Raw genomic sequence first — 26,583 nt, 5'->3', positions numbered from 1 at the left:
CTAACAAATTTGCTGCTGCGATCAACTCTGAATTACCCCCTAAAGACCTTATTCAGCTTCAGTAGCAGATTCTGCTAAATAGCAGAATCTACTACTGCTGACGATTGCATACAAGGGGTCGCCCAGCACAGAGCAAGGCCGCCCAGTATGCTAATTTCTGTCCTGCTATGTGATCGCAAATCAATTGTAATCATATCACAGAACCAGAAATTAAGGTTGACCCCATGAATACGCAGCCAGTCTGCATATGCAGGCACAGGACCGCCATTTTCGTTATCGTGTGTGACAAAATGGTCCGGATACGCCTGAGTTGTCCGGGCCACTCCCCCCTAATGTCGCATCGCCGCGCACCTCCACGACGCCTACCCCTGATTATCGGGAAACTGCGCTTTGGATTGCATAAGTGATTCAAGCTGAATTAGTCCAAACTGAATGTGTTGTAGTTTGTAAGCTAAGCAGACTTCTCAGGTAAGAAACTCGGCACAGCAGGATATTGATAGATGCAACATGCTTGCTGAGGATAGGAATCAGGAACAGGGTGACAGGTGAGAAACCCAGCGGCAGTTTTGTCACAAGTACAATGAGCAATTAAACTACTTAACAAAAAGAAAAATAATCCTATAATAAGATAAATGCATATTATAGGTTTTTAATCCTATAATATGGTTTTGCATCCTAGGACAAGATTATAGATGATGATAAAATGAGTATCCAGTTACCCGACACTTACAGCTATCAGACCTAGCCCTCCTTCCAAACTTACATAACCTGACAATTTTTATGTCATTTTATAGAGCTGAATATGTTGGAGTCTAACAGTAGTAGAGTCACAAGGACTACCAAGTGCTGCTTACCATTCCTCCTCTCAAATAAATACCACAACTCCTCAGTTTTAATTAAACGTATTCAGCATGAAGGAATAAATTAAAGAAACTTCAATCCTAATCCCCAAAATCAACAAAATATTCTTAATAGATGAACCTATTAATCTAAAGATGGGGGCCACAGTACTAAATTGGTTTTACATGGCATTCTGGAGCTTCGAATTGCAAGAGATATATTAATTTCATACATATCTTTCATGTAGGTTTACATACAATATTATATTACACAGTGTACCGATATAATGTTAACAGTTATGTAAGAATTTCTAAACCACTATTTAGTAATTGCATTTTTTTTTTCATTACACCCAAAGATTAGATATTTTTGAAAGATGGTTGCTGTACATAAGTGAGAATATTTTTTAAATCCTCGTTTCTTTCTATTTGCAGCAACTTTTTAGATTTGGATACACTGAATTTTGAATAGAAATGACTTAAAAATATGACATAATTGTTTGGAAAGCAGGCCTCATTGCTGGCAGCACCGCAGATCCATGTAAATAAAATTGCCACATTGGAGAGAGAATTAAAAAAATGAAAATGTCATTTTTACTACATTATGTGAGTAGGGCAGATAACTTATGACAACGGCAGTCAAAGTGTCATCCAAGGTCCTTTTATAGTTCGTCATGATTATAAAAAAAAGTTTTATGATACAGTAAGATTGGAATTCGGTAATTTGTGTTGGGAATATGTGTGCACCCTTGATGGTGAGCAGGGTACTGTACACACCAGCGGTTACATTTTAGGCAATGACCACTCAGGTATGCTTAACCATGCTCTGTACCTTATCTTGTAGCATTGGATGTACAGTCGTACTCAATGTTACAGATATCTGGTTCTGGATGGAGTGGAACTTGTAGTGGAACAAGAGTGTTGACAGATCACCAGCCGGTGATTATCCTTTCTGTATGGGTAGCAGTGCAAAGTTTTGAAACAGCAGATCTAGCGGGTAATGTTGTGGATCTCTGGAGCTAAGAGGAGTATATCCGTCCTCCACCTTGTCATTCACACAAAGTAGCAAGATGGCGCCGCACTTTTGCAGTTCCACTATCGACAGCCATCTTGGTAAGAGAGTGAAGCATCCCTTGAGGAGCCTTTATGTTGGAGACTGCAGTTGCGCACTCCACTACTAACACCGCCTTTCACTGCAAGCTCTTCCATGTTACATAAACTTTTAAACTAAGCTTTCTCATAACAGCCTGTAAAAAAGGTGAGGTTAGTCACACAAAAGAATGTCATTAAATCAAGCAACTTGGGTTTGGCCTTCTTCTCTGGAACTTCAACAAAGTCCAATTTTCTGACAAATTGGACTTTGCCCTCAGCAACAGTCAATACTTTTAAGCTGTTGGCAATGTCATGATGTTCTTGAGGTACACATATTACAATATTTGCGAACTCTTCATATCTTATGGTTGGCTTGCCAAAGTTTGATCTAGCAGATAACCTTTGTTATGGGTGAACTTCCACACTGACGGTTTATAATTGTTTACAGCTGCTGGCATGTCCAGTGACACATACTTGCTTTGCATGTCAAAATCTGTCTTCCAACCAGAATTGTTTCTAAACAGCATACAACTTGCTTTCTCCAATAGTGTACAGTTTTCTCGTCACTAACTCCATTTTGCTCATGACTATAAGTAATAGTCAACTGGTGTTCCATTTCCTATTTTGTCAAGAGTTGTTTCACCTCTCTAATGAGATATTCTCCGTTGTCAGAACTTTTAGTCTGCTGGGTCTCTGCAGTCTCTTATAATCTGCAATTTTCTTTGCTACTATGATTTCTGCCTTGTGAATTACATGTATGTCATTCTCATGAAGTCTTCAATAAATATCAAAAAGTATCAGTATTCACTGACAGACTTTACTCCTATTGGTCTACATATGTGAATGTACTATTTCATGTGGTACTTTAGAAACAGTTGACAACATTGTTTTTCAAATACACAGCTTTTGAACACTGTTTCTCTGTGTTAGTCACTGACATTCCTATAACCATCCCGTTCTGCAGCTTTTGAACACTTGCATATATGAGGTGACTAAATCTTCTGTGCCAGTGTTCCAGTGACTGAGACTCATGTGTTATAATTGCGTAGCAGTGCAGTGTATCAAGGACATACAGTTGCTGGTGTCTTGTGCCTGTAGCTATGATTGTCCGACTTTTGTTTCTCACAACTGGGGGAGATTTACTAATCCTTGAAAAGTGATATATTTCACTGTGATAAAGTACTAGCCTATCAGCTCCTAACTGCGATGCTACAGACTGGATTTGAAAAATGACAGTTAGGAGCTGGTTGGTTGGTACTTTATCACTGTGAAATATATCACTTTCAAGGCTGGCCCAGAGTACTGTCCTCTTGCAAATTGAAACTGACGTGCAAATTCTCTGCTTTCCAGAGTGTCACGCAGGCCCAGTTTTACACTGTCTGGAAAACCAAGAAATGTACTCAGTGTCCACTATGTGACAGTGGAAGACATGTAGGGGTATCCTTACTAAAAGTAGATCTTAAATGGTTTTAATAGATCTAAATCAGTGTTGTATTTCAGGGGCTAAAACAAACAGTTACTAACAATTTTTTAGGTTTAGATTTTTTAAAATGTTTTCAAATGTGCGATTTAGCACCTGAAATGCAACATCAAATAAATATACCCCATAGTGTTAATAGTAGCCACATCTGCAGTCTTGATCACCTGATCACCATAATCAGTTAGGTGAGCGTGGTAGATTTGTATCTTAATGTTATAGACCTACTAAACTGCAAAAACAAAAATGCTGATGACATTATGGGTTCCTTTGTCAGTAATGGTGGCAGGGGCTTAGTGAGGGCGGCATCGGTGGTACTTATGCTCTGGGCACCTGCTTCAGCAAGGGAACCACAGCCACAGTCCCGACATTGCTACGCAGGACTGTCCATCTGGTAGGGCCTGGATGGCTGGTGCAGCAGTGTGGATTTGGACTGAAGCCAATACGTCAGTCCACCGGCAACCGCAGCCCAAGAGACAACGCTGCAGTCATACAAATCTGGTGCCAGTTGGCCAATCAAAGCTCGCGGTCCAGCAGCCAATAAGCAGCAGCTGTCAGTTTGCGAGCCCTGATTTGATTGCTACTGGCTCCAGATTTAAATGATGGTGGCACTTTCTCTTGGGCTATGGCTGGAGGCACGCTGACTTCCCGGCTCAAGTCCGAAGCCACACTGCTGATGTAACACAGGGGAAGGTGAGGGACTACTGGAGGGACATATTGGGGAGGTGAGTTGCTTGGGGGGGGGGGGGGGGGGTGGCTAATGTATAAGGAGCATTACTGTGTAGCATAATGTATATGGGCATTACTGTGTGTGGCCTAATATGTAAGGAGCATTGCTGTATGGCATAATGTGTAAGGTTCATTGCGGTATCCCCCACACCCTTGGAAGAGTGACCAGATCTCCCACAATCTCCCCTCTTCCCAGTAAACTGGGCAGGATGGTGAGATAATATGGAGAAGTCACAGCCACCAACCATGATGACATCTACAAGACCCAATATCATCTTGCATGAATAATTTACTCCCTCTATGAGTAGGGGCATGGTGACATAGTTATCATCATCAGGGCCCTGTTCCATACAGTATAATGGCACAAATTGTAGCATCAACTCAAGGGGCAGGGCCATAATAATGCTAAACGCTCCCTGTCCTCATTAGGGATGAGCAGGAGCATCTGCACAAAATAACGCCTGAGCACCCTTTTCTTCTGGCTTGGAAATAGTTACTTTTGTTTATTATGTATAAAAGAAAAAAAAATCATGCCTGTGATTGTCACAGTAATATTTAGTTGATGTTAGGCCATGCCACTTTTTTCGTTGTGGGCGCCAGCTTCCAAATGTTGCATATCTAACACGGATAACCTACAAGTCTTGAAGGAAAAAATACAATGGCCACAATGTTTAATTAATCTACATAAAACAAATACTAATACAAGACTAGGAAGATGTCTTTGCTTGCTTCTACCAGCAATTTGTTGGAGGTTTTCAGTAGTATAACATATCCATCCAGGTTAAGAACTCAGCTCAGAATATGTTTTTGAAACTATAGTACAGGTTGAGTATCCCATATCCAAATATTCCGAAATACGGACTTTTTTGAGTGAGAGTGAGATAGTGAAACCTTTGTTTTTTGATGGCTCAATGTACACAAACTTTGTTTAATACACAAAGTTATTAAAAATATTGTATTAAATGACCTTCAGGCTGTGTGTATAAGGGGTATATGAAACATAAATGCATTCTGTGATTAGATTTAGGTCCCATCACCATGATATCTCATAATGGTATGTATTATTCCAAAATACGGAAAAATCCAATATCTAAAATACCTCTGGTCCCAAGCATTTTGGATAAGGGATACTCAACCTGTAGATATATATTTCCAGAAATGGAAAATGTATATATACTGTTTATGGTATTTTTACTATGGGCAAATGAGAATTTTGCATCTCATGTAAAATTTGTCACACTGCGCATGCGCACAACTTGCTCCAGTGTTTCAGCAACAGGTATCTTTCACTTGCAGTCCTGGAGCTCATAGGTAAAAACTGTCACTGAACATAACACATTTGCAGTTTAGGATAATGGGTTGGGGTAGGGAGGTAGGAGAGCTAAGTAACGGTGGCGATGGGACCTGGCTTTAGGGCCTCTGGTTAGTTGTCCTGTTTGTAAGAAAGATCTGTTCAGGATCTATATGGATCTCCAAGATACATTAGAACAGGGTTGGGGAACCCTTGGCCCTCTGGCTGATGGTCCTTGGTAGGAAGAATTCTATGATGGGGGTGCTATAGCAAACAAAATGCGGTGGGCATGCGCCCAAAATTAGGGGACGTTGCCACATGCGAAGTGCCGTGATCTCGGGCAATACCCTGGTTTTTGCCGCTGCGCTGGGCATGCAGAGCACTTTCTGAGCTGCTGGCATGCCCCCTGTCCCTCTCTCTGTGTGAATAGACATTGTGCACTCACTTCTGCTCTGCAGCGGGTGAGAGAGGGTCTCCCAACTGCCCCCATTCACCCACCACGAGGCACTTCGACTACCAGGTGGGACATCAGGGCCAGTCCCAGAAAACGGTGACTGTTCCGCCAAAATCGGGACAGTTGGGATGTATGCTACAGGCACCATATTTGTGATCATACAGTATATGATACATATCTATTATTAAGGTACTGTAGCTTGTGATTTTTGGGACCAGGTACTTTGTTTTGTGTTGTCTATTAATTACTTATTTTTGTTTTTAGCTTCTACAGCTCCTTAAGGAAGGTGCACTCTCCCGTACCACTGCCAGCACTCAAATGAATTCTCAGAGCTCACGCTCTCATGCAATTTTCACTGTCCACCTGCACCAAACACGTGTTTCAGAGTCATGCCCGGTGAGTCATAAATAAATTAGATTTTTCTTTTTACTTTATTTACATATTTTACTATATTAAAATTGTTTCATTTAATGATTTAGCTGTTTTTTTTTTTTATACATATACATACGCACACATTTATGTAAAAAACAGCACAGAGGACACTATGGGAAATGCAGATAATAGTGTATTACAAAAAATACAGCATTAAGGGGCCTATTTACTGTTTATTGAGGCATAGACTCGATTAATAAAATGTCTTATTTCCGCTATAAGTAATTTTTATTGTATTAAAAATCACATCCAGGGACAGGTGCTCTGATAAGAGCCCATCTCAGCAATGTGTAAACTAAAGCGATCGTAATGTAAATGGCTGCGCAGGTGCGATGTGGCCTCTGCATGGCAGCATTAACGGCCAGCTCTGAATGAGGTCCTAACTGCTCATGCGCGGTCATTAAACATTGCATGCACCAGTGTCTGTTACCAAGGAGGGATCCGGACAATCCCTCTACCAGTAAATTGTGCAATATGTAGCCCATAGACTACAATGGCTAACACCATCACTATTGCGATGGGAAACAGGGAAAGCCTGCAATATTTTTAGGGGATGCTTGCATTTTAAGGGTATCCCAATTTTTCAGGTAATTTCCCACAAAATGAGTATAATAAATATGCCCCAAAATATAACTGTAACATGTTAGTGACTTTATGTAGAAGACGAAGACGTAGGATCCACTCACAGCTCACACCACTGGCTGAGGCTGTTCATGGAAGGTACTGTAATGAGACTATACGTACATTTTTTTCAGCTGAACCTGGTTGCAAAAGGGGGGAAGTCAGGGAGTGCCATGAAGGAAGGGGGTGGGAGGACAAAGGGGAGCTGAGTGGGAAGAGTTGAGGAACATATGAAGTGGGATCTGAGAAGGGCACAGGGCTGGTCCCAGACAAGGAGTCAGCCCATAGTAACTAGCCACACACTGTAGGGGTTGGAGCCTAGTGCAGAGGTAAGTAGGACCTTAGAGGCAGAGAGAGGAGGTGGAGTAGCTGGAAAGCATATTATCTCAGTCCTGATACTGCCCGTATTAACTGTAGATGGCGGGCATACTGTGCCCCACAACCCAGTATGATTAGTGCCTATCAAATATTTTTGGGAGAAGCGAGACGCCCCCTTGCCCCCCGCCCCCAACACTTTCCAGCGCCTACATCTGTACCCTTTCAAAATTTTGTTATGAGGCCCAAAGAGTTCTAGTTACACCGCTGATTGGAGAGTAGGTAAGTATGGAGCATGTTTCATTTGTAGTTGACAAGTTCATATTTACATATTTTTTAACAGGCAAGTAATTATTAATAACTTTTATTTATAGGGTGCTAACATATTATACTGCCCTTTACCATTACTAAGGTCATATTATTGGATTTGGCTAGGATGTAGTTGTATTGGCTATAGTGGTCACTTTTGTTGTGCAAGTATTATGAGACTGGAAACAAAAAATAGTTTTTTGTTCTGTTTAGAATTGTCAAAGTAATATACTCTGCTTTCTAGGCAAATTCATCATCTCTGGAGTATGAGACACTTACTGCAAAGTTTCATTTTGTTGACCTTGCTGGTTCTGAGCGCTTGAAGAGGACCGGTGCAACTGGAGAGAGGGCAAGAGAGGGGATTTCAATCAACTGTGGCCTGGTAGGATTATTTGCCTTATGGGAGGTTATGTGGTTCATTTGAGAAAGATTGCATAGTATTACATCTGTGGATGTGTCTAATGTTGAGAATGCATTTTTGGTATAAGATCATATCTTGGACTGCAAGCTTCAGTGAATTGTCACAAGAATGAATGGATGTGTAAGTGAAATAGTAGTACACTGAGTTTTAGATACACCTGTCCTTCCCAAGCAACTGACTGCTCGGTGACATAATCTTATGTGCTAACTATAATATTTAAAACATTGAGGGAAGTATCAATGGGATGTGTATACAATTCAGAGGGAGAATGGGCATTCAAAGGGACGTTGAAAAGGGATACATACCATTATGGGTTTACGAAGCATAGGAAGACTGCGGAGTCTTTCATGCACAGGTGAATCACAGGCTTTGGGCCCTATTTAGGTTGGATCGCAAAACGCGATCCAACCGCAAAAATTACATAAAGGATTGCCGGCAGATAGGAGGTAACCCTGATTTCTGCAATCAAGCAGAAATTGGGGTGCAATCGCAATTTCTGCTTGATCAAGGGGAGGGGGGTCGCAGTCTTGCCCTGCGATGGGCGGCCCCCAGCATGCCTTCACAGGGATTGCAAATTCTGCTAAGTAGCAGTATTTGCAATCCTTACTGAATCGGGCCTTTAGTAAGAATGGGTCAACACCCAAACAGTACTTGTGATCTAGTATTCAGTAACAAGCACAAATGGGCCATGGTGGCTTATAACGGAGACAAAGTCATAGATAAACTGCAGTCCATTAACCAGCAGTCGAGAACAACCCTGTTGCTAAGAGTTTTATCGGCCATAACAAGTGGGCAATACATGTCACAGCAGAATATGGCAAAGACCCAACGAGGACCACGCCTGTAAGCACAAAATAACAAGGTACAGTACAGTAGGTAAGCAATACAAAAAATGGACACTAAAAGACTGGAAACATGTATCCTGTATGCTAACCTTCAGTTCTTCCTATTCAGCATTACTGGTAGAACTCGGATTTACCAAATGCTACTTCCAGAAGCAAAGAGAACCAAGAGGAGAAACGCAACAATATAATTTGCTGCTTCAGAACAGTTTTGAGGCAGATTAGTTATGCTAGCTCAGGGGTCCCATGTTCTGAACAGATGTGGATCATAGGTTCGACTACACTTAGGTCGACAGTCATTAGGTGACATTAGTCAACAGTGACTAGGTCGATACCTGAAATAGGTCACCACGACCATTCGGTCGACATGGAAAACGGTCGACGTGAGTTTTTTAAAGAAAAAAATTGGTGTTGTTTTCTGCGTACAGTGACCGGGAACCCCAATTAGTGCACCGTGTCCCCTCGCATGGCTCGCTACGCTCGCCATGCTTCGGGTAAGGTTACTTTTCCCAATCGTAGTCCATGTGGATTGTAAAATATAAAAAAGTAAAAAAAAAAAAAGTGAAAAACTCATGTCGACCTTTTTCCATGTAGACCTAGTTCATGTCGAACTAGTGAACACGTCAACCTATAGACCATGTCGACCTAATGCATGTCGACCAATAGTGGTCAACCTAATGACTGTTGACCTAAGTGTGGTCCACCTAAAGACTGGATACCATTCTGCACCACAGCCAGATTTGGCATATAAGGAGTAATGAAAGCTAGTAAAAAGCAATACTTTTATATATTCTCTTTTCATTTTTCAATTTTAAAGCAGTGTTTTCCTATTAACATTCTATACTATTTTGTACTGTTTTTGGACTACCAGTAGTGGAGAGGGATTTCTTGACCTTTCTTCTGTTGGGTGCAGCTGTAGTTAAGAAGCGAGTGGTGCTGGGAGTATACTTTAAACATTAGGGGTAGCAAGTGGAAAAGCTAGGAGGTGGCTGTTACTGTACATCACCACCGTGGATGAGTGCCCCCTTACCGGTCTGCCTCCCCTTACACCACGGGCGATTTAAGAGAGGAGGAGGCCCGTGTTCAGCCTCCTCCATTCGGGCCCCCTCCTCTCTGCCGGCAGCGCTGAGAGTCTGAGCACTAGAGGACTCAGACTCTACTGCGCATGCGCAGATCTCTGTGAATATGGCGCTGCAGCCATTTTCCCTGAGATTTCTCTACTGCGCATGCGCAGAACTCCGTGAAAATGGACGCTGAGCCATTTTCACAGTGTTTTAACAGCGCTGTGGGCCCCCTCTGGACTCAGGGGCCCGTGTGCACTGCACACACTGCACCCATTATAGAAACGCCAGTGCCTTACACATAGGCTTAAGCATCTCTTTTTTTATAGCTGCAATTGAAATACTCATAAAGTAGGTCTGTTTACAATTATTGGAATTAGGCAGCTGCAGTTTTACAGTAAGTAAAAATACTGCACGTAACTTTGACAATGGCTGTGTAGGAGCTAATGAGCTGAGATCAGCACTATTGCCATCATCTATCACAGTGCATTCACGTGATGGGTAATCGTTCATGTCTCTATGGAAGCTAAAAATGATGTTCACAGACATGGTCATATTCTACCATATTCTACCATTATAAAAGGGATCTTGTCAAGCCAGCCACTCTTTAGGCAGCAGGCATATACAGTACATGCAGTATAATCAGTTTTCCTATTACTGAGGTCTAAAATGATGGTACCTAAATGGAACACACTCAATAGGATTAGCTCAGTAATAATAACATCAAATTTTACTTTTTTTATTGAAACACCGCAAAACAATACAGTTTCGATTTCAATTATCAAATAGAAATCCAAACTACGTACATATACTACAAAGTAGCATATAATGTCATACAAATGTTATACAGGATGTGCCACAATTTACAAGTTTATGTAATTATTACTACTAGTCACAATGCAGCAAATAAGTTCAGCCTCATAAAATCGCCTGAGAAGGGTAGTGAATGTTGACAAATACAAATACCAAAAGGTGAAATGATAGGAGCCGTGAGGTAGGACCAGGGAGCCAGTCATTCGTTAAAAAAAATAAAAATGAGTATAAAATAATCGGAGGATCATTAGACAGCATACCATTGAGTTTGTTTAAACACCAGTTCACACGGGCAGAGATGTGTGCGGAGCGAGGTAGGTGGACAGGGGGGCACTCATTTCACCCAGCGGGTGAAATGAGCAATGTGCTAGATTGTGCCTGCATGCAGGCCAATCTAGCACCGGCGATAGCGCTGCGCGGGGCTGCGCATCGCTATTGCTGTGGGGCATACACACGGAGAGATCCGTGCTTAACTTCTTAGCAATCTAAGAGATTCATGGATTCGCCTTTGGAAATCAAGATAGTTGAAACAAAACTCCCATGTTTCAAAAAACTGAGAAACACCAGTTTCTTTCTCCAGTGTGGTCTCTATCCAATCCATATTGAAAATATGAAAATGCTTATCCTGAAACATCTTCAAAGTGGGAGGTATTGCGTCTGTCCGTGTCTGCAATATACATTTGACAAGCCACTGCTCTTACTATTAACAAAAGTTTCTTGCAAACTTTTGTCACTCTTTGCCCACCTGGCAATATTCCATATATTGACCATTCATCTGTAAGTGGGAACTAATTGCCCAAATTATCTAGGGCATACTTTCTGAACTGCAACCAGAATACCCTCCGGAGGGTGCAGTTCAAAAATAGTGATACAGGTCCGCCATTGGGGAATGGCAGGGGGGACAAGAGTGTGTAGCCTACATTACGGTTACAAACTGACTATGGGGGTGATAAGTACGCTTTATGAAGTATGTTGAGCATCATACCAGAGTAAACTTGTTGATTCTTTATCCGGTTTCTCAAACAAGAGTAATGTATAAAAACTGCCATTTGCCTAACCAAATGGTTTTTTTGTTTGTTTTTAAACCACTCCTTCTTTTATTTTTTTATTATTATGCTGTGACTACAGGTGTGGTAACTTCTTAAAAAAAGCCCATTATACTAAAACACTAGTGTTTTTATTCAAAATGTTTAATGCTAATGCTTAACTCTGTGTGTGTGTGTGTGTGTGTGTGTGTGTGTGTGTGTGTGTGTGTGTGTGTGTGTGTGTCTGTGTGTGTGTGTGTGTGTGTGTGTGTGTGTGTGTGTGTGCGTGCGTGCGTGTGCATGTGTGTGTTTGTTTCTCTGAAAAGTGATTTTTTATTTTTCATTTTGAATAACTATTTAGATTCATTTAATTATAAGTAATAAGTAGGACTAATGTTTAACATTAACTTGTTATTTGTATTTTTAATTTCATCTATCTCTTAGTGTACTTTGTATATTTTAATATGTTCAATCTATCTACATGTATTCAGATGTAAAAGGAATAATAAGCAGTAAAAATTGTTTTTATTGAAAGATAAATTATATCAAAGCCTAATGTGCTCCAGACACCCCTCCCTAACAGTGATGACCGTATTTTGCTGCATACCCAACCGTACCCCATCTGCATATTTTTTTTAATGTGCTCCCCCACCACCACACATGGATACACAACCCCTTGGCCTCACAATTTTATATTATGATATCAAACTATAAATATATAATCACACCCCACTCTACACACGCACACACAATTACAGCCTTACACACAATGCCCTCAGTAGTACTCCTTACAACTAATGTCCCCAGTATAGTGTCAGATACACATAACGTTCCAGTATAGTGTCAGATACACATAACGTTCCAGTATAGTGTCAGATACACATAACATATCCAGTATAGTGTCAGTTGCACATAACGTCCCCAGTATAGTGTCAGGTACACATAACATCCCAGTATAGTGACAGTTACACATAACATTCCAGTATAGTGTCAGTCACTCATAATGTTCCAGTATGGTATCAGTTACACATAACGTCCCATTATAGTGTCAGATTCACATACTGTCCCAATATAGTGCCAGATACACATATGCCCCACAGTGCCAGATACATATATGCCCACACAGTGCCAGATACATATATGCCCCCACAGTGCCAGGTACACGTATGCCCCCCATAGTGCCACACACAATATGCCCCACAGTGCCAGATACACATATGCCCCCAGTAGTGCTGCAAACTGCCGCCTGGGCTCTCCGCTGCGGTCACCGCCGCCGGGCTCCTCCACTGCTGTCACCATTGCTGGGCTCCTCTGCTGCTGTCACCGCCGCTGGGCTTCTCCGCTGCTGTCACTGCCGCCGGACTCTGCCGCTGCTGCTGTGGCCGAGGAGGGGAAAGTGCAGCGCACACCTATCCTTCCACTCAGTCCAGTCTCCGGCTGCGGCCATCTCAAATATAGCGCTGGTTCATGAGCCAATCAAAGCTCGCAGTCCAGCAGCCAATCAGGAGCTGTCGTCGGTCCACGAGCTCTGATTAGCTGATGAACCGGTGCCATATTTGGGTTATCTGATGGGCCAGCTGATGGCCACCCTTAGGACCCGGTGCCCCACATGGCCGCTCATAAGGAACGTGCCTGGAGCCGGCCCTGCTCAGAATGCTGTACACAGCCTGGTCATCTGGCTCTGCTGCAGCCTCTGCCTCCACCCCCTGCTTGGGGATAGCCTGTACTGTCTGTTTGCATTATAAATTGGGGTAGGCAGCCTCAGTGGCGCCCTCTAGTGGCCGGTGCCCTAAACAGCTGCCTAATGGTAGCGCCTGCCCTGACCCCACCCAAATTTAAATCTCGCTGCACATGCCAAATCAGCCACACTTGCAGTGCAACAGTGTTTTGCTCAGTTGTGTACTTTTTTGCTTTACTTACAAGCATGAATCAGACTCTAAGTCCAAAATAAAATTGTGATGTGACCACTCCTGCAAATGTCCTCTACAGTATGTCCATTCTGTGTCCCAATTGAATAACATTGGGGACTGAGCATCTAGTGGATAATATAAGGATGCACAAAATACAATATAGAAAACAACTGTTTGCTTCCTCATGCATGAGACACATGTGGGGTTATTCAGAGTTGTTAGCAAACACAAAAAGTTAGCAATTGGGCAAAACCATATTGCACTACAAGTGAGGCAGATGTAACATGTGCAGAGAGATTTAGATTAAGGTGTGGTGTGTTCAAACTGAAATCTAAATTACAGTGTAAAAATACAGCAGCCAGTATTTATGCATTGGGTATGCGTGAACGGCGGTCAGAAGAGCACCGGTCAGCTTACCGACGCCGGTATCCCGGCAGCGGAATGCCAGCGAGGGAAAGGGGGAGAGCGGTGCAGTCGCCACAGGTTATATTCCTACTCTATGGGTGGGAATAGTCCCTGTTGGCATTCCGATTATCGGGATTGTGAGTGGGCGGGATTTAGGGGCCGGTATTGTCTTCTGAACTTTATGTAGCTGATCTGTATATTTGTGCATGTGTGTGCAGAGGTGGACCTTTTATACATGTTTGTGCACATTATGTATAGGAGTGGACCTAAGTATTCTACAATCCAAGCAATTGAAAATTTGTAGGAGCATACCTTTAAAACCTGGACCTGTTCCTGGTACTTAGGCACCTTCTACCTTTATCACCTGTGTGTACTGTACAAGATCATTATTATATATACAGATACATCCTCTGTTGTTGTTGCAACAGTCACAGTAGATTGCCCTTCTAGCCGCGATCAGTCCAGTGCGAGTTTACTAACGCCAAACGTCTTGTTGTGCGTCTTTTTCCCTGAAAATGCATATGTATAGTCTGTGTGAACGACTGCAGCTATATCTGTATATTAAATGCTACATTATAGTGCAGTGGCTGTTTTCCACTGACTGTATCATAGCATTTCATATACAGATACAGCTGCAGTCGCACACAGAATAGGCAAATGCCCCATATCACTTTAATTAGCGTAGTCTGCTTGTGCATCTTATTTTCATAGCAATGCAAATAAGATGCATTTTTGTTGAAAAAAGACGCCCAATGCTGGCCGACTCACACAGGAGGCTCTCATGTACCCTCTGTAACGTGACTCATAAAGTTCGGAGGATAGATGAGGAAGGACTTATCTGTACCACAAAGGTAAAAATCGCTTTGATTAATAAACTTATTTCCAAATTGAGCAGCCAAATCTTGTTGGTATGAATGCAGCTTTCTCTTACGTCCTAGAGGATGCTGGGGTCCACATTAGTACCATGGTGTATAGACGGGTCCACCAGGAGCCATTGGCACTTTAAGAGTTTGAGAGTGTGGGTTGGCTCCTCCCTCTATGCCCCTCCTGCCAGATTCAGTTTAGAAAATGTGCCTGGAGGAGCCGGTCACAGCTAGGGGAGCTCTCCAGAGTTTCTCTAGTAAAGTTTATTTTTAGAGTTTATTATTTTACAGGGAGGCTGCTGGCAACAGCCTCCCTGCTACGTGGGACTAAGGAGGGGAGTAGTGTCCGACCTGCGGGGTCTGAGCCACTATCTCCTGAGGGGATAGCTCGTTCCCCACCACAGGGGATCGCTCACCCCAGCAGAATGCCGCCACCCCCTTACTGAGCCAGAAGATCGGTGGCGAGTGAGTCACTGACCCCCCTTGCAAGTGGGGGGCCGGTGTGAAGATGGCGGCAACAGGGTAGGGAGCGCTGTATTAAACGCGCTCCATAGCTCAGAGGCACACTGTGCGGCGCTGTGAAGAGGCGCCCTGAGCCGGCGCCTAAACCCTGCACTGGTCAGAAAGTCTGTCGGGGTCCATAGATCTCAGCCAGCATTATCCTCAGGCCAGTATAATCATTGTGAAGAGCGGGAAGACAGCGCCATTTTGGGGGCGGAGCTTCTCCTCAGAGAGGACCCAGTGGCGTTCAGCGCCATTTTCCTGCCTGCACAGCACTGTCCAAAAAGAGCAAGTTCCTCCACAGCAACTCCAGCTATCTCTCACGGTACCAGGGGGTTGTAGAAGGGGGGGGGGGGGGGGGAAGGAGAGACTAAATACAGACTGTGTAACCTATTAAGCTTTGCTGGCAGACAGGACGGTCCTGCAGGCAGCCGTCCAGAAATTGGTGGAGGCACAGGTTATTGTACCGGTCCCTCCTCATATGCAAAACAAAGGTTACTATTCGAACCTTTTTGTGGTACCAAAACCGGATGGTTCGGTCAGGACCATTCTGAACGTAAAATCGCTGAATCCCTTTCTGAAGGAGTTCAAGTTCAAAATGCAGTCTCTAAGGGCGGTGATTTCAGGTCTGGAAGAGGGGGAATTCTTGCTATCCCTGGATATCAAGGATGCGTACCTCCACCTTCCGATTTGGCCGCTGCATCAGGCTTATCTCCGATTCGCACTGTTGGACTGTCACTATCAGTTCCAGGCTCTGCCATTTGGCCTCTACACAGCACCAAGGGTATTCACCAAGGTGATGGCGGAAATGATGGTTCTCCTCCGCAGACAGGGGGTGAACATAATTCCATATCTGGACGATCTGCTGATAAAGGCTCCGTCCAAGGAGAAGCTGTTACCGTCCATCCTTCTCACGATCAGGGAACACAGTTGGATCCTGAATCTTCCAAAATCAGATTTGGAACCAACCAGGAGGTTGTCCTTTCTGGGAATGATCCTCGACACGGAAGTGCAGAGGGTGTTTCTTCCAGAGGAAAAAGCATTGGTGATACAAACAATGGTCCGGGATGTCCTGAAGCCAGCCCGGGTGTCGGTTCATCAGTGCATTCGCCTTCTGGGGAAGATGGCGGCCTCTTGCGAGGCTCTACAGTACGGGAGGTTTCATGCTCGGTCCTTCCAACTGTATCTCCTGGACAAGTGGTCGGTATCCCATCTACATATGCACCAGAGGATTCATCTGTCGCCAAAGGCCAGGATTTCACTCCTCTGGTGGTTGCAACTACCTCACCTTCTAGAGGGCCGCAGGTTCGGGATTCAGGACTGGATCCTTCTTACCACGGATGCAAGTCTCAGAGGCTGGGGCGCAGTCACTCAAGGGGGTGACCTTCCAAGGAAGGTGGTCAATTCTGGAAGTCAAAGAATAAATAAAACAATGAGACCGCGCTACTACTTTGACAACAGATTTATATATCAAAAATATGAACAATACAACATTAATACACGTAAACATGTAAGGACGGGACATCATTGCTGCAGTCTGTGTAAGGACGGGACATTATTGTTGCAGTCTGCTGTATTTACCTGCAGGTGACACATCACTTTGAGCCGGCCGGCTGCTTCATATCCTTACCCCAGTGGTAAGGGGAGAATAAATAGGAGTGCATTCCCTGCTTGGGACTCTGGAGAAAAGTTGCCAGTCCTCAGTACCCTCACAGCTACGGGGGAGAGGTATTTAAAGCAAATATATCGCATGGTATACAATTAATGATCCTATGCTGCTTTTCATGTGTGTCTGAACTACTAACCGTTGTGGAAATAACTGCATGCTGTACTAAAACTCCATTCATTAATCTCTGCACATGGAATTCAAGTTGGAATAACTACGAGTTGAGAGTGAATAAGACTGAGATCTGACAATTAAGGTTGTGTTGGGAGACACAGGAATATATGAACATTAATTTGTGTCTAAACTTTGGTTGTTTGGAGAATGGCTCACAGTCAGCTATAGATATTCTTAATTTCTCTGACGTCCTAAGTGGATGCTGGGACTCCGTAAGGACCATGGGGAATAGCGGCTCCGCAGGAGACTGGGCACAACTAAAGAAAGCTTTAGGACTACCTGGTGTGCACTGGCTCCTCCCTCTATGCCCCTCCTCCAGACCTCAGTTAGAATCTTGTGCCCGGCTGAGCTGGATGCACACTAGGGGCTCTCCTGAGCTCCTAGAAAAGAAAGTATTTATTAGGTTTTTTATTTTCAGTGAGATCTGCTGGCAACAGACTCACTGCTACGAGGGACTAAGGGGAGAGAAGCGAACCTACCTGCTTGCAGCTAGCTTGGGCTTCTAAGGCTACTGGACACCATTAGCTCCAGAGGGATCGAACACAGGACCCGACCTCGATCGTCCGTTCCCGGAGCCGCGCTGCCGTCCCCCTTACAGAGCCAGAAGCAAGAAGAGTCCTGGAAATCGGCGGCAGAAGACTTCGGTCTTCAAACAAGGTAGCACACAGCACTGCAGCTGTGCGCCATTGCTTCCCATGCACACCTCACACTCCGGTCACTGATGGGTGCAGGGCGCTGGGGGGGGGCGCCCTGGGCTGCAATATTAAGTACCTTGGCTGGCAAAAAAACACATAATATAGTCATAGAGACTATATATGTGTAAAATACCCCTGCCAGATATACATAGAAAAAAGCGGGAGAAGTCCGCCGAAAAAGGGGCGGGGCTATCTCCCTCAGCACACTGGCGCCATTTTCCCTCACAGCTCCGCTGGAAGGATCGCTCCCAGGCTCTCCCCTGCAGTTTCCAGACTACATAGGGTAAAAAAGAGAGGGGGGGCACTAAATTTAGGCGCAATATTGTGTATACAAGCAGCTATTGGGAAAAATCACTCAGTTATAGTGTTAATCCCTGTGTTATATAGCGCTGTTGGTGTGTGCTGGCATACTCTCTCTCTGTCTCCCCAAAGGGCTTTGTGGGGTCCTGTCCTCAGTCAGAGCATTCCCTGTGTGTGTGCGGTGTGTCGGTACGGCTGTGTCGACATGTTTGATGAGGAGGCTTATGTGGAGGCGGAGCAAGTGCCGATAAATGTGATGTCACCCCCTGCGGGGCCGACACCTGAGTGGATGGACTTGTGGAAGGAATTACGTGAAAGTGTCAGCTCCTTACATAAAAGGTTTGACGACATATCAGATGTGGGACAGCCGGCTTCTCAGCTTGTGCCTGCCCAGCTGTCTCAAAAGCCATCAGGGGCTCTTAAACGCCCGCTACCTCAGATGGCAGACACAGATGTCGACACGGATACTGAATCCAGTGTCGACGACGATGAGACAAATGTACATTCCAATAGGGCCACACGTTACATGATTGAGGCAATGAAAAATGTGTTGCACATTTCTGATATTACCCCAGGAACCACAAAAAAGGGTATTATGTTTGGGGAGAAAAAACTACCAGTGGTTTTTCCCCCATCTGAGGAATTAAATGAGGTGTGTGAAGAAGCGTGGGCTTCCCCCGATAAGAAACTGGTAATTTCTAAAAGGTTACTAATGGCGTACCCTTTCCCGCCAGAGGATAGGTCATGTTGGGAAACATCCCCTAGGGTGGATAAAGCGCTCCCACGTCTGTCAAAAAAGGTGGCACTACCGTCTCCGGACACGGCCGCCCTAAAGGAGCCTGCTGATAGGAAGCAGGAGGCTATCCTGAAGTCTGTATATACACACGCAGGTATTATACTGAGACCAGCTATTGCTTCAGCATGGATGTGCAGTGCTGCAGCTGCGTGGTCAGATTCCCTGTCGGAAAATATTGATACCCTAGACAGGGACACTATATTGCTATCCATAGAGCATATAAAAGACGCAGTCTTATACATGAGAGATGCACAGAGGGATATTTGCCGGCTGGCATCTAAAATAAGTGCAATGTCCATTTCTGCCAGGAGAGGATTATGGACTCGGCAGTGGACGGGTGATGCAGATTCTAAAAGGCACATGGAAGTTTTGCCTTATAAGGGTGAGGAGTTGTTCGGGGATGGTCTCTCGGACCTCGTTTCCACAGCAACAGCTGGGAAGTCAGCATTTTTACCCCATGTTCCCTCACAGCCAAAGAAAGCACCGTATTATCAGGTACAGTCCTTTCGGCCCCATAAAGGCAAGCGGGTTAAAGGCGCGTCCTTTCTGCCCAGAGGCAGAGGTAGAGGGAAAAAGCTGCAGCATACAGCCAGTTCCCAGGAGCAAAAGTCCTCCCCCGCTTCCTCCAAGTCTACCGCATGACGCTGGGGCTCCACAGGCGGAGCCAGGTACGGTGGGGGCCCGTCTCAAAAACTTCAGCAATCAGCGGGCTCGCACGGGTGGATCCCTGGATCCTTCAAGTAGTATCTCAGGGGTACAAGCTGGAATTCGAGACGTCTCCCCCCCGCCGTTTCCTCAAATCTGCCTTGCCAACAACTCCCTCAGGCAGGGAGGCAGTGCTAGAGGCAATTCACAAGCTGTATTCCCAGCAGGTGATAGTCAAGGTGCCCCTCCTTCAACAAGGACGGGGTTACTATTCCACAATGTTTGTGGTACCGAAACCGGACGGTTCGGTGAGACCCATTTGAAATTTGAAATCCTTGAACACATATATAAAAAAATTCAAGTTCAAGATGGAATCGCTCAGGGCGGTTATTTCAAGCCTGGACGAGGGGGATTACATGGTATCACTGGACATCAAGGATGCTTACCTGCATGTCCCCATTTACCATCATCACCAGGAGTACCTCAGAGTTGTGGTACAGGATTGTCATTACCAATTCCAGACGTTGCCGTTAGGTCTGTCCACGGCACCGAGGGTATTTACCAAGGTAATGGCAGAAATGATGATACTCCTTCAAAAAAAGGGAGTTTTAATTATCCCGTACTTGGACGATCTCCTGATAAAGGCGAGGTCCAGGAAGCAGTTGTTGGTCGGGGTAGCACTATCTCGGGAGGTGCTACAACAGCACGGTTGGATTCTAAATATTCCAAAGTCACAGCTGGTCCCTACGGCACGTCTGCTGTTCCTGGGGATGGTTCTGGACACAGAACAGAAAAAAAGTGTTTCTCCCGGAGGAGAAAGCCAAGGAGCTGTCATCCCTAGTCAGAGGCCTCCTGAAACCAAAACAGGTGTCGGTGCATCACTGCACGCGAGTCCTGGGAAAAATGGTATCTTCCTACGAAGCAATTCCATTCGGCAGGTTCCATGCAAGGACTTTTCAGTGGGACCTGTTGGACAAGTGGTCCGGATCGCATCTTCAGATGCATCGGCTGATAACCCTGTCTCCAAGGACCAGGGTGTCTCTGCTGTGGTGGCTGCAAAGTGCTCATCTTCAAGAGGGCCGCAGATTCGGCATACAGGACTGGGTCCTGGTGACCACGGATGCCAGCCTTCGAGGCTGGGGGGCAGTCACACAGGGAAGAAACTTCCAAGGACTATGGTCAAGTCAGGAGACTTCCCTACACATAAATATTCTGGAACTGAGGGCCATTTACAATGCCCTAAGTCAGGCAAAACCCCTGCTTCAAAACCAGCCGGTACTGATCCAGTCAGACAACATCACGGCAGTCGCCCATGTAAATCGACAGGGCGGCACAAGAAGCAGGACGGCGATGGCAGAAGCCACAAGGATTCTCCGATGGGCAGAAAATCACGTGTTAGCACTGTCAGCAGTGTTCATTCTGGGAGTGGACAACTGGGAAGCAGACTTCCTCAGCAGGCACGACCTCCACCCGGGAGAGTGGGGACTTCATCCAGAAGTCTTCCAACTGATTGTAAACCGTTGGGAAAGGCCACAGGTGGACATGATGGCGTCCCGCCTCAACAAAAAGCTAGAAAGATATTGCGCCAGGTCAAGAGACCCTCAGGCGATAGCTGTGGACGCTCTAGTGACACCGTGGGTGTACCGGTCGGTTTATGTGTTCCCTCCTCTTCCTCTTATACCCAAGGTACTGAGGATAATAAGGAGAAGAGGATTAAGAACTATACTCATTGTTCCGGATTGGCCAAGAAGAGCTTGGTACCCGGAACTTCAAGAAATGATCTCAGAGGACCCATGGCCTCTGCCGCTCAGACAGGACCTGCTGCAGCAGGGGCCCTGTCTGTTCCAAGACTTACCGCGGCTGCGTTTGACGGCATGGCGGTTGAACACCGGATCCTGAAGGAAAAGGGCATTCCGGAGGAAGTCATTCCTACGCTGATTAAAGCTGGGAAAGAAGTGACCGCAAACCATTATCACCGCATTTGGCGAAAATATGTTGCGTGGTGTGAGGCCAGGAAGGCCCCAACGGAGGAATTTCAGCTGGGCCGGTTTCTGCACTTCCTACAGTCAGGGGTGGCTATGGGCCTAAAATTGGGTTCCATTAAGGTCCAGATTTTGGCTCTATCGATTTTCTTCCAGAGAGAACTGGCTTCACTACCTGAAGTTCAGACTTTTGTTAAGGGAGTGCTGCATATTCAGCCCCCTTTTGTGCCTCCAGTGGCACCTTGGGATCTCAACGTGGTGTTGGATTTCCTAAAGTCACATTGGTTTGAGCCACTTAAAACCGTGGAATTAAAATATCTCACGTGGAAAGTGGTCATGCTGTTGGCCTTGGCTTCGGCCAGGCGTGTGTCAGAATTGGCGGCTTTGTCATGTAAAAGCCCTTACCTGATTTTCCATATGGATAGGGCAGAATTGAGGACTCGTCCCCAGTTTCTCCCTAAGGTGGTATCAGCCTTTCATTTGAACCAACCTATCGTGGTGCCTGCGGCTACTAAAGACTTGGAGGCTTCCAAGTTGTTGGACGTAGTCAGGGCCCTGAGAATTTATGTTTCCAGGACAGCTAGTGTCAGGAAAACTGACTCGTTTATCCTGTATGCACCCAACAAGCTGGGTGCTCCTGCTTCAAAGCAGACTATTGCTCGCTGGATCTGTAGTACGATTCAGCTTGCACATTCTGCGGCTGGACTGCCGCATCCTAAATCAGTGAAAGCCCATTCCACGAGGAAGGTGGGCTCTTCTTGGGCGGCTGCCCGAGGGGTCTCGGCTCTACAACTTTGTTGAGCAGCTACTTGGTCGGGGTCAAACACATTTGCTAAATTCTACAAGTTTGACACCCTGGCTGAGGAGGACCTAGAGTTTGCCCATTCGGTGCTGCAGAGTCATCCGCACTCTCCCGCCCGTTTGGGAGCTTTGGTATAATCCCCATGGTTCTTACGGAGTCCCAGCATCCACTTAGGACGTCAGAGAAAATAAGAATTTACTCACCGGTAAATCTATTTCTCGTAGTCCGTAGTGGATGCTGGGCGCCCGTCCCAAGTGCGGATTGTCTGCAATACTTGTATATAGTTATTGTTTAACTAAAGGGTTATTGTTGAACCATCTGTTGAGAGGCTCAGTTATTGTTCATACTGTTAACTGGGTATAGTATCACGAGTTATACGGTGTGATTGGTGTGGCTGGTATGAGTCTTACCCGGGATTCAAAATCCTTCCTTATTGTGTCAGCTCTTCCGGGCACAGTATCCTAACTGAGGTCTGGAGGAGGGTCATAGAGGGAGGAGCCAGTGCACACCAGGTAGTCCTAAAGCTTTCTTTAGTTGTGCCCAGTCTCCTGCGGAGCCGCTATTCCCCATGGTCCTTACGGAGTCCCAGCATCCACTATGGACTACGAGAAATAGATTTACCGGTGAGTAAAATCTTATTTTTTAATTTTTAAATTATGTATTATTCATAACCGCCCGGTTTACGTGTATTAATGTTGTATTGTTCATATTTTTGATATATAAATCTGTTGTCAAAGTAGTAGCGCGATCTCATTGTTTTATTTATTCTTTGTCTATTTCTGAGGATTTGGGATTAAGTCCTCGGGACCAGCTTCTATTACTTTGATTAATGACGGCGCCAGGTGTATATTTGTAGTTTTAATTCTGGAAGTCGATAAACATTCTTGAACTAAGAGCCGTCTACAACGGTTTTCTCCAAGCGGCCCATCTTCTGAGAAATCGGGCCATTCAAGTGCAGTCAGACAATGTAACGACAGTGGCTTACATCAACCGACAAGGCGGAACGAAGAGCAAAGCTGCAATGTCAGAGGTAACAAGAATCATCCTCTGGGCAGAAAAACATGCGTTGGCGTTGTCAGCAATTTTCAATCCGGGAACAGACAACTGGGAAGCGGACTTCCTCAGCAGAAACGATCTCCACCCAGGAGAGTGGGGACTCCATCCGGAGGTTTTCACAGAGGTGACAGATCTTTGGGGTGTACCTCAAATCGTCATGATGGCCTCTCGTCTCAACAAGAAGCTTCGGCGATATTGTTCCAGGTTGAGGGACCCGCAAGCAGTGGCGGTGGACGCCCTGGTGACTTCGTGGGTCTTCCAGTCGGTGTACGTGTTTTCACCACTCCCACTCATTCCAAGAGTGCTAAAGCTCATAAGGAGAAAAGGGTTCAAGCGATCCTCATTGCTCCAGACTGGCCAAGAAGGTCTTGGTACGCGGATCTTCTGGATCTACTGCTAGAAGAGCCGAGGCCTCTTCCTCTTCGGGAGGACCTGGCCGTTCGCCTATCAAGACTTACCGCGGCTGCGTTTGATGGCATGGAGGTTGAACGCCAGATTCTAGCTTGGAAGGGCATTCCGAACAAGGTTATCCCTACCCTGATACAGGCTAGGAAAGGAGTAACGTCTAAACATTGCCATCGTATTTGGAAAAAATATGTATCTTGGTGGAGTTTCAACCAGGACGTTTTCTCCTCTTCCTGCAAGCAGGTGTGGATATGGGCCTGAGGTTGGGATCCATAAAGGTCCAAATTTTGGCCCTATTCATTTTCTTCCAGAAACAGTTGGCTGCCCCCCCAGAGGTTCATACTTTTTTGAAGGGAGTTCTGCACATCCAGCCTCCCTTTGTGCCACCTACGGCGCCCTGGGATCTTAATGTGGTGTTGCAGTTCTTCCGGTCGGACTAGTTTGAGCCTCTACAGGAGGTTGAGGTCAAGTTTCTCACGTGGAAGGCTGTCACTTTGTTGGCCTTAGCTTCTGCTAGACGTGTGTCGGAGTTGGGGGCTTTGTCCTGTAAAAGCCCATACTTGATCTTCCATGAGGATAGGGCTGAGCTTCGGACACGTCAGCAGTTTCTTCTGAAGGTTGTGTCGGCATCAACCAACCTATTGTGGTGCCAGTTGCTACTGACTACTCAATTTCATCAAAGTCCTTGGTTGTGGTAAGGGCTCTGAAAATCTATGTGAAGAGGACTGCTTGTCACAGGAAATCGCACTCTCTGTTTGTCCTGTATGATCCCAAGACACTTGGGTATCCTGCTTCTAAGCAGACAATTTCTCGCTGGTTCAGGTTCACTATCCAATCGTATTCTACAGTAGGATTGCCGTGTCCTACGTCTGTTAAGGCCCACTCTACTCGTAAGGTGGGTTCTTCCTGGGCGGCTGCCCAGGGTGTCTCGGCTTTACAACTTTGCTGAGCGGCTACTCGGTCTGGGTCGAACACGTTTGCAAAGTTCTACAAGTTCGATACTTTGGCCGCTGAGGACCTGAAGTTTGGTCAATCAGTTCTGCCGGAGCCCCTGCGCTCTCCCTTCCGTTCTGGGAGCTTTGGTACATCCCCATGGTACTAATGTGGACCCCAGCATCCTCTAGGATGTAAGAGAAAATAGGATTTTGGTTACCTACCGGTAAATCCTTTTCTCGTAGTCTGTAGAGGATGCTGGGCGCCCGCCCAGCGCTTCGTTTTCCTGCTATCATTATTTGGTTCAGTACAACTTCGTTTTAGTTGAGTACTGCATTGTTACTTGGTAAGTAATGTTTCAGCGGTTGCTGCGTTTCAAGCTAGTTAGCTAGATGTGCTTTGTATGTGTGAGCTGGTGTGAATCTCGCCACTATCTGTGTAAAATCCTTCTCTTGAACATGTCTGTCTCCTCGGGCACAGTTTCTAGACTGAGTCTGGTAGGAGGGGCATAGAGGGAGGAGCCAGCCCACACTCTCAAACTCTTATAGTGCCAATGGCCTCTAGTGGACCCGTCTATACCCCATGGTACTAATGTGGACCCCAGCATCCTCTACGGACTACGAGAAAAATATTTACCGGTAGGTAACAAAAATCCTATTTTTGCTATTTTATCACAGAGATTTGGTCTTGTTAGAAGAGGGTGCAGTAATGCTGTGTCTTCTTTCAGCTGGCCCTAGGAAATGTGATCAGTGCCTTGGGTGATCAGAGTAAGAAAATCCTCCATATTCCTTATAGAGATTCTAAATTGACCCGACTGCTTCAGGACTCACTTGGAGGTAACAGGTAATCCAATCCCTTCCTTCTCCCCACTATCTTATCTTCCAGCGAAATGGAACATCAAAAATTCTACTTATTTTATTACTCTTTACAAATTATCTTCACTGTCTAATTATGACATTGTAATATTATTTGCAGGATAATTATTTATAATTTCTTATTAAATGTCCCACATTAGTATGTTACCAACTTCTTTTGACGTCTCTTTCTGCCATTGCCTCTTTCTGGTAGTTGTAATATATGTGAAGACAGTCTTGTCCAAAAGAAACTACATTATGGGAGCAAGGCACATAGAGTAGAGACTCCAAAATAGGAGAACCCTTTTAATATCCTATTTGTCTGTAACTAGTTTTAAAATTGGTGGAGTTTGAAGAAACTAGAACCAATCAGAAAATTCTAATATTATTCAGCAGCTCAGCATGTACATGTAACAATAATGTGGGTTGGGCAATGGAGGTAAGCTTGAAGCCACAGAGATAGTGGAAAGGAATCTGTTTACCCTGTGGAACATGGGCTAAAGTGGTAGAATATCTTCAGGGGATTCGGAAATGGGGGCCAGCTTTGAGAACCCATATTGATTTGTTTCAATAAGCCCCCTCATATCTACCTGGTTCAGTTCATTGCTAGTCTTTCTAGAAGAGGGCCTAGAACTGTCTTGAGTTTTATCATTAGAGATGACCACACACCTCTCAGTGTCTAATTTGGAATACATTAGCATCATCAGATGGGCCAATAGCAATCATTTGTGGTCATCTGGCACAGTTGCCATGCATATTGTGATTTCCTGCTAGTTGCCTGACAACAGCTGAAATATTGCATTATGTGCATGTATCCAGGATAACTGGCAGGGTGAAACTAGCCAGCCAATGTTAAATGCCAGGACATCTATTGC

General features: G+C 45.1%; 1 protein-coding gene across 6 annotated transcripts in view; it reads left to right on the top strand.

The window, feature by feature from the left end:
• The window catches only part of KIF21B (kinesin family member 21B), a 376,092-nt gene that overhangs the window by 146,663 nt on the left and 202,846 nt on the right, over positions 1-26,583 (top strand). For all 6 annotated transcript variants that reach the window (XM_063954959.1, XM_063954957.1, XM_063954962.1 and 3 more), the window contains exons 5-7: positions 6,147-6,278; positions 7,804-7,941; positions 25,582-25,697. In XM_063954959.1, the coding sequence (XP_063811029.1) occupies positions 6,147-6,278; positions 7,804-7,941; positions 25,582-25,697 (386 nt within the window). The remainder of the gene's footprint in view (positions 1-6,146; positions 6,279-7,803; positions 7,942-25,581; positions 25,698-26,583) is intronic.

Source organism: Pseudophryne corroboree, chromosome 2 (assembly GCF_028390025.1).
Source record: "Pseudophryne corroboree isolate aPseCor3 chromosome 2, aPseCor3.hap2, whole genome shotgun sequence".
Classification (NCBI taxonomy): Eukaryota; Metazoa; Chordata; class Amphibia; order Anura; family Myobatrachidae; genus Pseudophryne; species Pseudophryne corroboree.
This window is presented reverse-complemented; position numbering and strand designations above follow the sequence as displayed.